The sequence below is a fragment of the Salvia miltiorrhiza genome, chromosome 5, assembly GCF_028751815.1.
Source record: "Salvia miltiorrhiza cultivar Shanhuang (shh) chromosome 5, IMPLAD_Smil_shh, whole genome shotgun sequence".
NCBI classification, from domain to species: Eukaryota; Viridiplantae; Streptophyta; class Magnoliopsida; order Lamiales; family Lamiaceae; genus Salvia; species Salvia miltiorrhiza.
In genome coordinates, this window is record NC_080391.1 from 38,591,517 (window position 1) to 38,605,370 (window position 13,854).

Below are 13,854 nucleotides of genomic sequence, written 5' to 3' on the forward strand. Positions count from 1 at the left end.
ATTATGAAGAGGAGATTGAGGAGATTTTTGCACCTACTGGACAGTTGATGGTAGCTAGGAGAGCTTTGAGTATTCAAACTCAGTTCGATGAAAGCGAGCAGCGGGAGAATCTTTTTCACACATGAGATGTCTTGTTCAAGACAAGGTGTGCAGAATGATCATTGATGGAGGGAGTTGCACGAATGTGGCTAGTAGAGCCATGGTTGAAAGATTGGGACTGACCGAAGTGAAGCATCCCAAGCCGTACCATTAGCAGTGGCTGAATGAGACCGGCGTCATCAAAGTTACGAGGCAAGTGAAGGTTCCTTTTAGCATTGGGAAGTATGAGGATGATGTGTTGTGTGATGTGATTCCCATGCAAGCGAGCCATATCTTGTTGGGGCGACCGTGGCAGTTTGATCGACGCGTGACTTATGATGGCTTCACCAACAAATATACCTTTGAATACAAGCAAAAGAAGGTGTTGCTTAAATCGCATCCCAAAATTTATTTGGATTGACCTTTTGAATTGAATAAATGTTTACAATTACATTCAACTTGCCCAACAATTATATGTAGGTTATAAAATGTAGAGAGATACGAACAAGCATCTGGAAAGAAACATGGAGTGAAGAAGCCAAATTGTTGAAGACTTGAAGAAGAAGAAGAATGAGAAGGTGATGGAACTCATTTGAAAAAAAAATCAACGCTAAAAAAAATGGATTCTTAAATATATTTTTTAACATTTTTATCAGGCTCATAAATTTTAACTATAGTAGTATTTAATTTTGTGTTAATAATAGAAACCACCCCTTTGAACTATAATAGTTTTTAGTTAGATATCAAATTTTGAGTTTTTCATTTACACATATTTTTTTATAATGATTTTTAATATAACTAAGGAAAATGAAATTATATTCATTCATTTTTGAACTTTTTAATTTCCAGATTAAAATTTCAAAAAGTATAAATCATATTCATTTTAATATAAATTTATAGATGAACAATTATTATATATCCAAAAATAGAATTTCTTATATTGTTTAGATATATGATATTTGTGGTTATAATTATTTATTTATATAAACACATTTTTTATTATTTGTTCTCAAATAAATTTAATTTTAGATTGATATTTATATATATTAAAATTAAACTTCAGATGAGCTATATTTATTTTATTTATTTTTCAGTGACAATGTTAAATTTTGATATAGAGTTGACGTAATTATATAATATAATAATTATTATATTGATTAATTACATAAATAAATTGTATACTGCAAACTCTGTAATATGTATATACGTCAATTGGTTTATATAAACAAATCTCATTGAATCAAATTGTATATTGTTATCATAATTCTAATTTCTATATAATATAATTATTACTCCATGATACTCATTAAATTTAATATTGTATTCATTAAATTGATAATATTCTTACTGTACACTATTTCAAATAAAATATTATTTAAATTAATATAAATAAGTTTTGTATGAATTGATCTAAATCATGAATAATACTTCCTTCGTCCTCCAAAATTATGCATACCTTTTCTTTTTGGTACGTCCCCCAAAATTATGCATATCATATTTTTGGACACTATGTCATATATAATTCTTACAATTTTACCCTTTTAATTTATACTATTTACTCATAATCTACTTAGTAATACCCTCATTGTGGGACCATTTCTCCACTATCATTACTACAAATAATTTTTTACTAAAATTAGCGTTAGAGTCAACCGTGTATAATTTTGGAGAACGAATGGAGTAATATTTTAGACGTTTTTATAAAAATAATATTGATCAATTTGATGCTCGCCGTGCATCGCACGGGTGGACGTACTAGTATATAAAAAAAGGGGAATAGGTTTGGGGCTTAGGAGTTAATTATGGGCCTTTAATATTTGGGCTCAAAATTTTAACTTAAATTATTGAATTAGACTTTAACTATATAGTATATTAAAGGGCTAATTTTATTAATTAGGTTCAGTTGAAGTTTCCATGCAAAAAAAATATTTTTAGTTATTTATTTATTTAGGATCAAAGAATTTAATAGATTTATAAAAGAAATTCTCAAGTATTTGAGTATTTTTAAGTTCATTTTAGACCCTTATATTTATATTTGAATTTATCTAATTAGGTGCGGCGCGACTAGGATATTAATTTTAATTGAATTACTCAAGTTGAAGTTGAAGTTCAAGTTCAAGTTAAATTTTCAGGTGTGGGGTTTATTTAAATGCATGATGTGGTTAATTTGTCCATTTTAATATTATGTGTTTACCATATGTGAGTTAAATTATATATTGCTAGGGGCCCGTTGAATGGGTCTAGGACGGAAAGGTCCTTGGTATGCCACAATGCAATTAAATGTAAAAGTTAAGGTTGCAACCATTTAATTATCGCCAGGGGCCCATTGAATGGGTCCATGACGGAAAGGTCCTTGGTATGCCACCGTGCGAGCAAATGTTATGAAATGTTAAGATCATATGTGTTACCATTTTATTAACGTGGACAATTATTGCATGTTCCCACACTAAGTATACTTTGTATGCTTGGCCCATATTAAACATTTTCAAGTATTATGACGTTGGAGACACGTGGAAGGTCGAATGGACGGATCAAGTATCATGAAAGTAGTTGAATTAATTTACATACGATCTAAGTATTTAAAGTTTTTCTTAGCACAAACTTTATTGAATACTAGTTTCATATTTTCATGACATCTTTATGTCATGCTTTGAAATAAGATATTGATTGTCAATTTTAAATCAAATTTAGTATTTGATTATTTTATAAAAAATTTGATATCTTTTAAATCGTTTTAAAAGTGTTTCTAAAAGTTTATTTATTTAAGGATTTACCTTTCTTAAATTGTTTTTTTTTTAATATTTATTATAAAAGTTAATTTTAATATTTTAAAGACTTCCGCTTTAAATATTTATTTAAAAATTTAGAATTAACACCTTAATTAGATTAGGGTGTTGCACTCCTGCTCCGACCTCTGCCCAGCCTGAAGCCCCTCCTTCTTAGACAACATATATGTAATTTTTCCTTGTATTTTAGGTGTCCCTTTCAATTTTGTAAATGTACAAACCTTGTTGCCCCGTATGAAATGTTCGTTTCCCAATTTGTTATTTTCGCGTACTAGTTAATGGTAATAATTTTATTTCTCCCTTTATTCTGTATTATTCCCTTATTTTCAAACGAGTATTCAATTTTAGATTACTATTGAGGATTTGACCCTGCGTGCCATTTTGGTATTTTGGCTTTTTGGGTGTCCATGCTAAGTCAGCTCTGAAAGCTCATGCTTAGGCGCCCCTCATGATTCTGATCTTTTTGAATACTTGTGTAGGATTGGCTCTGGGAGGTCGCACTTAGGCAACCTATAAGAATACCTCTCCACTTGATGTCCGCGCTTAGGTAGCTCTGGGAGCTCGCATTTAGGCGACTTTTGGGTCCCCTGCACTCGCGCTACCACCAGTATTGGGATCCGGTGTAAGCAGCTACCCACATTAAGCCAGCTCTGGGAGCTCGAACTTAAGTGACATTCTAAAAAATTTCTTCCACTTAATGTCCGTGCTAAGGCAGCTCTGGAAGTTTCCACTTAGCAGCAACCTCTAGGTCCTATGTGCTCGCGCTACCACCAGCATTGGGATCCAGTGTAGGCAGCTACCCATATTAAGCCGGCTCTGGGAGCTCGAACTTAAGTGACATTCTAAAAAAGTTTATTTCACTTAATATCCGCGCTAAGGCAACTCTGGAAGCTCGCACTTAGGCAACCTCTAGGTCCTATGTGCTCGCGCTACCACCAGCATTGGGATCCGGTGTAGGCAGCTGCCCACATTAAGCCAGCTCTGGGAGCTCGAACTTAAGTGACATTCTAAAAAATTTGAATTTTTTATCCTTAAAAAATAGGTTGTGTGTCGTGATGTAGCAAGTGTATACGGGGTATACACCCCTACTCCCCCCCTTCTAATGTGGTGCGCGTACTTTAGAAGTCAAGCACGATTGTTTGGCAGCCCTGCAGATCTTTGTTGGTTATATATAGATATCATAGTATAAATGAAGAATGTTGTAAGACACGGATAATTACCCTAAAACCAAGGATCTCATTTTATTAAAGAGACTTGGTCCCAAACCTCATTAAAACCTTTGTGGGGAAAAAGAGTATTCGGTCTACAAAGATAAGTTCACATTGCAAGCCCTTCAAGCATAGAATCTTTCCAAAGTGTTGATGTTCCAAGGCCGAGTGAGAGGCCTTTCTTCACTATCAGATAACTGAAATGCTCCACCACCCAGCACTTCTGTTACCACAAAAGGGCCTTCCCAAGTGGGATCAAATTTTTTGGTCGGATGCAGCGCGTCCGTCCGCTTTAATACCAGGTCTCCCTTGTTGAATTTTCTGACTATCACCTTCTTATCAAACCCAGCTTTGAAAATGCTCTTATATTTTGCAGCCCTGAGAACAGCTGCGTCTCTACTCAGCTCTATAAAATCTAGGTCTAAACGTCGAAGCTCATCGTTTTGTATGGGGTCATAATGTAAGACCCTGTGTGATGCTAAGCGTACCTCGGCCGGTATCACAGCGTTGGATCCATATACCAGCGTGAACGGTGCTTCTCCCGTAGCTGTCTTAGGGCTAGTGCGATGAGCCCAAAGGACCCCGTCCAGCTCTTCCGCCCACTTGCCCTTACTTTTTTCCAACCGCTTCTTCAGTCCCTCACATATTGTGCGATTAGTAAGCTCCACTTGGTCGTTGGCTTGTGGATGGGCCACAGATACGAAGCGCTGAATGATATCCATTCTGTGACAAAAGTCTGCTATGCTTTGCCCTGTGAATTGCGTCCCATTATCCGAGATGATTACGCGTGGTGACCCATATCGACATCAAATATTGCGCCACAAGAACCTCTCAATGGTGCATTCATCTATCTTTGTCACTGCCTCTGCTTCCACCCATTTAGAAAAGTAATCTACAGCTACTATCAAGAAACATCTGCCCCCAGGAGCAGTAGGAAGCTTCCCTACAATGTCAATCCCCCACTTATCAAAGGGGCAAGTGGCATACATGGCACCCATAGTTTCTCTGGGGATATTGATACACAGAGCATACTTCTGGAAAATTTCACATTTCTTGACAAATTGCTTGGCATCTTCTGCCAGTGTAGGCCAATAAAACCCAGCTCTGACAATTTTTCGCATCAAATCTTTATATCTGGCATCATTCCCGCAGTAGCCCTGGTGAACTTTCCTGAGAACAAAATGTGCTTCCTCGGGAGATAGGCACTCTAGTAGTGGGTGGGTGAAGGACCGCTTGTATAGCTAATTGTTGACGATACAATATCTGCCATAAAGACAGCGCTGGGAGATAACTGAATCTAGTCGTTCCCCTGTCCTTAAGAAATGAATTATAGGTGTGCGCCAATCCTCGTGTACTTCCAAGCTAAAAATGCCCTGCTTGTTTTCTGTGCTAGGCTCAAAGAGTAAAGTCACTGAATCGGTCCAGCTATGCTTTACAACATTGGCCATCCTTGCTAATAAGTCAGCTCTGTTATTCTGTTCGCGGGGTATTTGTTCAACAATACAGTCCTAGAATTTGGACATTAAGTCGTCAGCTTTGACATGGTATGCGGCCATTCGGCTATCCCTGATATCATACTCTCCCAGCAACTATTGCACCACCAACTGCGAATCAAACTTCAAATGTACAGATTCAGCCCCTAATTCTGATAAAATGGACAAGGCCCTGACAACATCTTCATACTCGGCTTCATTGTTGGACAGACGCTGCTCATATTTAATTACAAATTGTAAATCGTCATTAGCGGGGGACTGGATATAGATGCCCACCCCGCACCTGTCCTTCGTGACAGAACCATCCACGAATGCCCTCCAGGGGATCTGTTTCTCAACCCTGGTAGTTTTGTATGAAGTCTGCCAGAGATTGCGCTTTAATCGCAGCCTGTGGCTCGAAATCCACATCATATTCACTTAAGTCGATTGCCCATTTGACCATTCTCCCCGACAGATCTAGTTGCCCTAAGGTCTGCTTGAATGGCAATGACGTTCGCACAATGACTCTATGTGCCAGAAAGTACGGTCTTAGCCTTCGGGTTGTGACCAACACTATCAGCACTGCTCTTTCCAACTCAGAATAGTTCAGCTCTGCCCCCTGCAGCATTTTACTAACGGAATATATTGGCATCTGTTGCCCCCGTTCTTCCCTGATGAACACTAATCCCAAAGATTTTGCTCCTACTGCGATATACAAGTATAAAGTTTCCCCAACCCTTGGTTTCGTCAGCACTGGTAATACCGCCAAATATTGTTTCAATTGCTCAAAAGCCTATTGACAATTTTTAGTCCATTCGAACTTGATTCCTTTCCTTAAGATTTTGAAAAAAGGTAGGCTTCGGTCCACCAGTCGTGAGATAAATCGTCCGAGTTCCGTGAGCCGCCCATTTAGCATTTGTACCTCTTTAACATTTCTAGGTGGTGTCATGTTTATGATAGCATGTACTTTGTCCTTGTTTACCTCAATGCCCTGCGGAGTCACTCGGTAGCCCAGGAATTTCCCAGTCCTGACACCAAAGGTGCACTTCTTCGGGTTTAACATTAATCTGTTCTGTCGGATGACCCTGAATACCTCCTCCAAGTCTGAAGGGTGGGAAACGGCAGCCCTGCTCTGCACCATCATATCATCAACATATACTGACTGTTGGATTTGTATACTGAAAGCAAGAACGTTTTTATGCTTGTATACAATGTTTCCTAAGTTCACTATCTAATCTCCTATCTGATTGTGTTCATGATTGCATATGTATGTTCTTTATCTCTATATAAGTAGATTATATGGTGTGTTGTAGATCACAGAAGACCATATAATTGGAATAACCTTAAGAGATATAATATGATCACAGCCGAAATAACTCTAGGACAAGTTATTGGTTTAGGCTGCAGTATAGATGGAAGTAGTTTGTCTTGGCTACTTGTCTATACTGGTACGTCATTACGTATTGATAGGACCAACAGTTGAGATGTATTCTTCTATCTGACTTAAGTGAAGAATCAAGATCTCGGTGACTCATAAATCTTAATACTAATAAGTATTCAAATATATATGTTAATTCGTATATCACTTTGACTTACTATGGGCGAGAGTTAAATGCTAACTCGAGTACTCTGTATCTTGGGCGATAGCGGTTAATATATGATATTTGATTATCTGTATTAGTACCCGTATCCGGTATAGGATAATGACATCCCCTTAAGGAGCTCAATAAGGTTTATTACGCTAAACCCTGCAGGTTGATTAAGTTCAGGCGTAATAATAAAGTTTGAGTGGTACTGCTTAAGGATTTATAAAGAGATTAATTAATTTAAGCTGTCAGAGCTCTAATTAATTAATGGATGTCGGATATTTTAAATACGGAGATTTAATAAGTCTAAATACAAGCCCCCGACTCATCACCGGCAATAAAGGGGTAAGTCAGTATCGGTTCTCTAGTGGAATGAACTGATATTTATAAATTAATTATGGTCTGGGCTGACCATAGATAAATTAATTTATTTGAGGCCCATCTTTATTCCTTGTATCTGGTCCCTGGACTGGCCCAATGTCTCCTAGCCCAAGAAGAGAGAATTCACGCCTCCTACACCTAATCTGTGCCTACACGTATTTATTTTATTATAAATACAGCTGTCAGCTCTCAGGAAAACACACTGATAAAATATTAGGTTTTTGAGAGCTGTGGGGCGCAGGGAAGAAAAACGTGTGGGGCTTATTTCTCTCTTGGGACTTTCATAGATCGTTGTCCATCCAACGGTGAAAGCTGAGCGGGATACAGTCGAGAAGATCAGAGCTGGAGTCAGATTTTCGCAGGAAACCAAGTTCTGGTAGTCTCCGTAAAACGGCCATAACTTCCTCCATAGAACTCCGATTCAGACGAATCAGGCGGCCACGGAAAGCTCTTTCGAAGACAAAGAAGTCGTATTTCTGCACAAAATACGATTGGAGGTCGTTTGAGGGGTCAAACGGAGCGTTGAAGTTGGCTGACCTGTTCAGCGACAGATTGACGAATTCTTCTGAATTCTTCAGGTATTTCTGAACTCCAACGTGCAGCTGTTAAATTCATAGGAGCATGTTAGGATTAATCGTTGTATGATAAATTAATAATAACCAAGAAACGATCATCGGGCAAAGCGGAACGTTAATTCAGTTTAATATTCCTTCAATTGGTATCAAAGCCCAGGATTAATTTCTTGGCTCTATTATTAATTTATGTACGATTAATAATGTGCGTTTTTTTTACTGTTGCTGTTCTTCGTGGTCTGTTGATTCGTGGGATACGTCGTTTTGACGTTGTAATCGTTTTTTTCACCACGAGAAAATCCGTGGTTAGATTAGAATTTCAATTGTTTTTGTTTTTCGGTTGTAATCTGTAATTGTGGAAAAACGAGACGAAGACGACGACGATCAGACTGGTTTAAACGGAGGACGGGTTGGATGGCTGCAGTTAAACTAGGGCGAAACGGTGGCTGTGCACGCCGAGGGCAGCGCGTGCGCGCGCGCTTGCGCGCTGAGCGCTGTGCGCCCGGTCGAGCGTTGCCGTGCCACCGCTGCTGCTCTTGTTCTGCTGCACGCCGGGGGCCGCCGAGGCTGGTCAAGCCAAGTAGGGCGAGGGAGGACAATCGGCGAGGAGGGGCTGTGCGCACCGAGGGCTGCGCGTGCGCGCTTTGCGCGCTGCGCGCCCAGCAGGTGTCGCACGGCCGCTGCTGCCGAGTCTGCTGCCTTCGTGCCGGATCTGCCGAGGCTGCCGAGACCAGGAGCCAAGGCTGCCGAGCTTTGCTGCTGTGCCGCTGCTGCTTCTCATGCTGGAGAGCTGCTGCCGAGCCAGGCAGGTGCCGCGCCGGGCTGCTTCTCGCGCCGGGCTGCTGCTCGTGCCGGGATGCGCGCCGGGGTGCTGCGATGCACGCCGGGAGCTGCTGCGGCGGCGCTGTCCAGCGGCTGTCGAGGAAGGGAGGCGGCGGCGCCTAGGGTTCCAAACCCTAGGTGGCCGATTTTCAAACCCTAGGTGGCCAAGGCTGCCGAGCTTTGCTGCTGTGCCGCTGCTGCTTCTCATGCTGGAGAGCTGCTGCCGAGCCAGGCAGGTGCCGCGCCGGGCTGCTTCTCGCGCCGGGCTGCTGCTCGTGCCGGGATGCGCGCCGGGGTGCTGCGATGCACGCCGGGAGCTGCTGCGGCGGCGCTGTCCAGCGGCTGTCGAGGAAGGGAGGCGGCGGCGCCTAGGGTTCCAAACCCTAGGTGGCCGATTTACTAACGGAATATATTGGCATCTGTTGCCCCCGTTCTTCCCTGATGAACACTAATCCCAAAGATTTTGCTCCTACTGCGATATACAAGTATAAAGTTTCCCCAACCCTTGGTTTCGTCAGCACTGGTAATACCGCCAAATATTGTTTCAATTGCTCAAAAGCCTATTGACAATTTTTAGTCCATTCGAACTTGATTCCTTTCCTTAAGATTTTGAAAAAAGGTAGGCTTCGGTCCACCAGTCGTGAGATAAATCGTCCGAGTTCCGTGAGCCGCCCATTTAGCATTTGTACCTCTTTAACATTTCTAGGTGGTGTCATGTTTATGATAGCATGTACTTTGTCCTTGTTTACCTCAATGCCCTGCGGAGTCACTCGGTAGCCCAGGAATTTCCCAGTCCTGACACCAAAGGTGCACTTCTTCGGGTTTAACATTAATCTGTTCTGTCGGATGACCCTGAATACCTCCTCCAAGTCTGAAGGGTGGGAAACGGCAGCCCTGCTCTGCACCATCATATCATCAACATATACTGACTGTTGGATTTGTATACTGAAAGCAAGAACGTTTTTATGCTTGTATACAATGTTTCCTAAGTTCACTATCTAATCTCCTATCTGCCGAGCTTTGCTGCTGTGCCGCTGCTGCTTCTCATGCTGGAGAGCTGCTGCCGAGCCAGGCAGGTGCCGCGCCGGGCTGCTTCTCGCGCCGGGCTGCTGCTCGTGCCGGGATGCGCGCCGGGGTGCTGCGATGCACGCCGGGAGCTGCTGCGGCGGCGCTGTCCAGCGGCTGTCGAGGAAGGGAGGCGGCGGCGCCTAGGGTTCCAAACCCTAGGTGGCCGATTTTCAAACCCTAGGTGGCCGATTTTCAAACCCTAGGGGGGGCCCAAACCCTAATTTCAAAGACGGGCCTGATGAAGCTGTTCGGGCCGAGTTTTACGTTTTTGAGCCTTTTCTTTTCTGTTTTAAATGTAATAGATTAGAATTGGGTTTCCACGAATGGGTCACGAAGAACTTTATCGTTTTTATTCTGTTCTTTGCATGTCGTGGTGTTAATCCTTTTTGCTCTATGCATGCTGTTTTTGTCTTTGCTTGTTAATATGTGTTTATTAACTGCGCTTAGACGAGCATGCTAGGTTTATCGTTTTCTTAAGCATGTTTTAGAATTCTGTGAGCATGTTTTACATGTTGCGTTCTAGATGAGCATGTTTAGGATTATGTGTTGAGCATGATCAAACCTTTTGAAAGAAAAAGACTAAGCTGTATTAATAATTTTATAGATGATTAAAAATTATTTAGATTTCCACAAACGGTCTCAAGACAAAGTGATTGAGAATATAAGTAAACGTCCACACAGCGTGGCTTACTTCATATTTGATTTCACAAGTTTGTTAAGTTGAGACTTCTATTAAAAATATTTAAATTCATTTAAGTAGTGGGAGTTATGCGGTAAACGTCCACACAACATGGCTTACTCGTATGATTTTCATAAGTACTTTAGAGGATGGATTTTAAATAAGATAACTAAGAAAGTTAAATTGAATGCGGCATGGTCCTTGTGAGTATGTCAAAATTCGAGAATTTAATTTCAAAGTTAGATTGTGGTTATTACTTAATAATTTTTATTCTTAAAATTATGTAGACCTCCACATGCGGTCTCTAGACAAAGTGATTAGCAATGTGAGTAAACGTCCACCCAACGTGGCTTACTTCATATTTGTTTCTCATAAGTTTGTCAGATGAGGTTTCTATAAAAATATTTAATCCATTGAAGTAGTGGGAGTTATACAGTAAACGTCCACCCAACGTGGCTTACTTGTGTAATTTTCACAAGTACTTTGGAGAATGGAATTAAATAAGATAACCAAGAAAGTTAAATTGAAAGCGGCATGGTCCGAGTGAGTATGTTAATTTCGAGAATTTAATTTTCAAGGTTAAAATGTGGTCATTGCTTAGATATCATATCAAGTACAATGTACAACTCCCAAAGGAGTCCCTTCTTGATGATGATATGGTCTAGTTAAGGTGCCAACTATTAATTTCCTTTGTCAAAAGGTTAAGTTGACATGGATGGAAATTAAATGACTAGGTAAATAGTCTGGTTGAGGAGTTCGTGTGTAAACGTCCACCCAACGTGGCTTGCACATGGGATTCTTTGAGCGGTTGGAGGTTTCATTAATATTGTTTTATCAAAAGGTTACAATATTATTGTTACGATTTATGTGCTTTATGTTCGTTACTTTCAGATATGTCTATGTCTCCTGTTTCTTTGTTCTTGCACAAAGTCTTTTAACCGGTCCACATATATAAAATGGAAACGCAGTTTTGGATTTTTATATTTATCACAAACGAACACAATTTCTGTGTTGCTTACTACTCCACGTTCTTATGGTTCGAACAATGAGACAACTGATGGGAAAAAGGAACTACATAAAAGGTGGCATGTGACGAATAATATGGCTATATGCTTTATTATGAGTATAATGTCACAAACCTTGTAGCTCCAACATCAGGGCATGGACGATGCTATTAGCATCATGCTGAATCTCAAGAAAGTGTTCGAAGAGTTGGACTGAGCTGTTCATTTAAATTTGATGAGAGTAATCTTGTTAATTTTATGAGTGAGCACAGCTCAGTGCACGAGCATGTCATGCAAATTTTGACGGACTTGACTTGCTCAGTGGGAGTATCGACGGTGAGGCAAAAGTCGATATTATCCTGAACTCTCTTCCCAAGTCTTTTAATTAAGAATTTCCGCCTCAATGCTGTTATGAGCAAGAAAGATACTTCTTTTGAGTTACTCTAGTTACGGCTAAGGAAGTTGTGGGAAAGAGATGTGCAAACACTTGTTATTGCCAAAGGTGAGCCATCTTCTTCGTCGAATGACGGGAAGAAGAAGGGTCCAAGGGGCAAGAAAGACAAGGGAAATAGTGGGAGTAGTGGTGTGATAAGATTGAGTATTGAAGATTTTTTCTTTCAATACTCAAGGCAAAGGGTTAAGGTACTTCACTTGCTATAGTAACTGAGACATATCAGCTCATTTTCTACTCAGTTGTGAGTAGTGGATAACGAGAGAAACTGATAATGATTGTTACACCTTGCATGGCTTTTTAAGCTGACAAGGAAGCTGAGAAGTGATGAGATGATTGTCTTCATAGGCAACGTGACTAGAGTCGCAGTTGTTGCAATTGAAGCCTTGTCTTTAAGTTCTAAAGACATAGTTTAGTTTTTTGAGAGTTCCTTATCATGTTACAAAATTTTTGAATAGATGGATCTTATGTCTTTTTTTGATAGTGGTGTTTCTATCATAAGAAATGACAAAGTTGTCTATTCTGGTATTTTGAACATCTCTCTTCATACTATAACTTGTCTACAAAATACCTTTATATTGCATTTACATCATCGAACAAAAGAAAGAGAAAAGTTAAGGCTAATCTCTCATGAGGATCTTACACATATATTGATACCCTAGAAATAGGTCACATCTATCTTAATAGGATCCAAAGGCTCGTGTCTAAATAAGTACATTGGATTCAATCCAGGTTGTACTATTTCGAACCTGCGAATCCTATATAGAGGAAAAGATGGAGACCAGGTCATTCATGACAAAGGGGATAAAGGGCCAATAATGTGTTAGGAATGATCTTTTCTGATTCATTGTCAGTGTTTGGGATTTCAACCCAGTTTACTACACCATGTAATCCCTATATAAAATGGTGTGGTGGAGAGAAGAAATAGGTCACTCTTGGAAAAATATGTTCGATGATGAGTTATGTATCTTTGCAATTAGTCCTAAAGAATCAGAAGGTGGTTATTAGCAATGACACACGATTCTTAGAAGTGGACTATGGGAGTAATCACTAATCCAAGTCAGATAGTGTACTTCAAGAAATTGAAGACGTTAGACAGGCGATTCCATCACCCAAGCCAAGTGTGCAAGAGTTTTGTACCACAAGACACTGCACGCACTGTTGACACACATGTGCCACCACAGATCCATTGTAGTGGGAGGGTTGTGGGACAACCCGATCGATTTATGTTCTTGGGAGAATCTTTGGATTCAGTCCCTGGTAGTGAATATAAGAGAATCGACCCAGATATCTACTTGGAATTAGTGGAAGACGAGAATGTAGATTTCTGGCACGCCTCAATGGAGCAATCCATTAAGAATATGGTTGTATACTAAGAAAATCTTGCTACCAGAATGCCGTAAAGCCATAGGTTGCAAGTGAGTATACAAGAGAATGATAAGTCTGAATGAGCAAGGTCGTAGCTTTTAAAGCTAGACTGGTGGCGAAAGGTTATGCCCAGTGTAAGGGTATAGTTTATGATGATATTTTCGCCAGTGGCATGCTCAGTACATTCGGATCATTTTACCCATAGCAGCTCACTTAAACCATCGAGGTTGCGTGTGGGAGGGAGAGAAGCATCTCGTGTCAATCGCTCTCGTGTCATCGGTGATGTGGTTTATCTTGCATTTTATGTAGATAATATCCTCCTAATTGGCGACAATATGGAGCTATTGTCAAGACATAAAGTAATGGTTATCCGAACAGT

The 13,854-nt window shown here is 40.3% G+C and overlaps 1 protein-coding gene across 1 annotated transcript; it reads right to left on the bottom strand.

Annotated features, from left to right (window-relative positions):
• Positions 1 to 4,878: 4,878 nt before the first annotated feature.
• Positions 4,879 to 9,813, bottom strand: LOC131025897 (uncharacterized). Its single transcript, XM_057955677.1, has 6 exons — positions 9,595 to 9,813; positions 6,467 to 6,676; positions 6,090 to 6,163; positions 5,701 to 5,953; positions 5,428 to 5,580; positions 4,879 to 5,313 (listed from the first exon to the last, which is right to left on the bottom strand). Exons 1-6 carry the CDS (start codon positions 9,811 to 9,813, stop codon positions 4,879 to 4,881), a joined length of 1,344 nt encoding a protein of 447 aa, XP_057811660.1.
• Between the last annotated feature and the right edge of the window lie 4,041 nt (positions 9,814 to 13,854).

What these genes read in the sequence shown, in the direction of transcription:
- LOC131025897 (XM_057955677.1), bottom strand. Translation starts at nt 9,813, where the DNA reads ATGGTGCAGAGCAGGGCTGCCGTTTCCCACCCTTCAGACTTGGAGGAG. An exon ending in CACCTAGAAATGTTAAAGAG is followed by an intron (nt 6,677 to 9,594) that starts GTACAAATGCTA and finishes ATGATGGTGCAG; the next exon opens with AGCAGGGCTGCCGTTTCCCA. An exon ending in CAGAATTAGGGGCTGAATCT is followed by an intron (nt 5,581 to 5,700) that starts GTACATTTGAAG and finishes TCCAAATTCTAG; the next exon opens with GACTGTATTGTTGAACAAAT.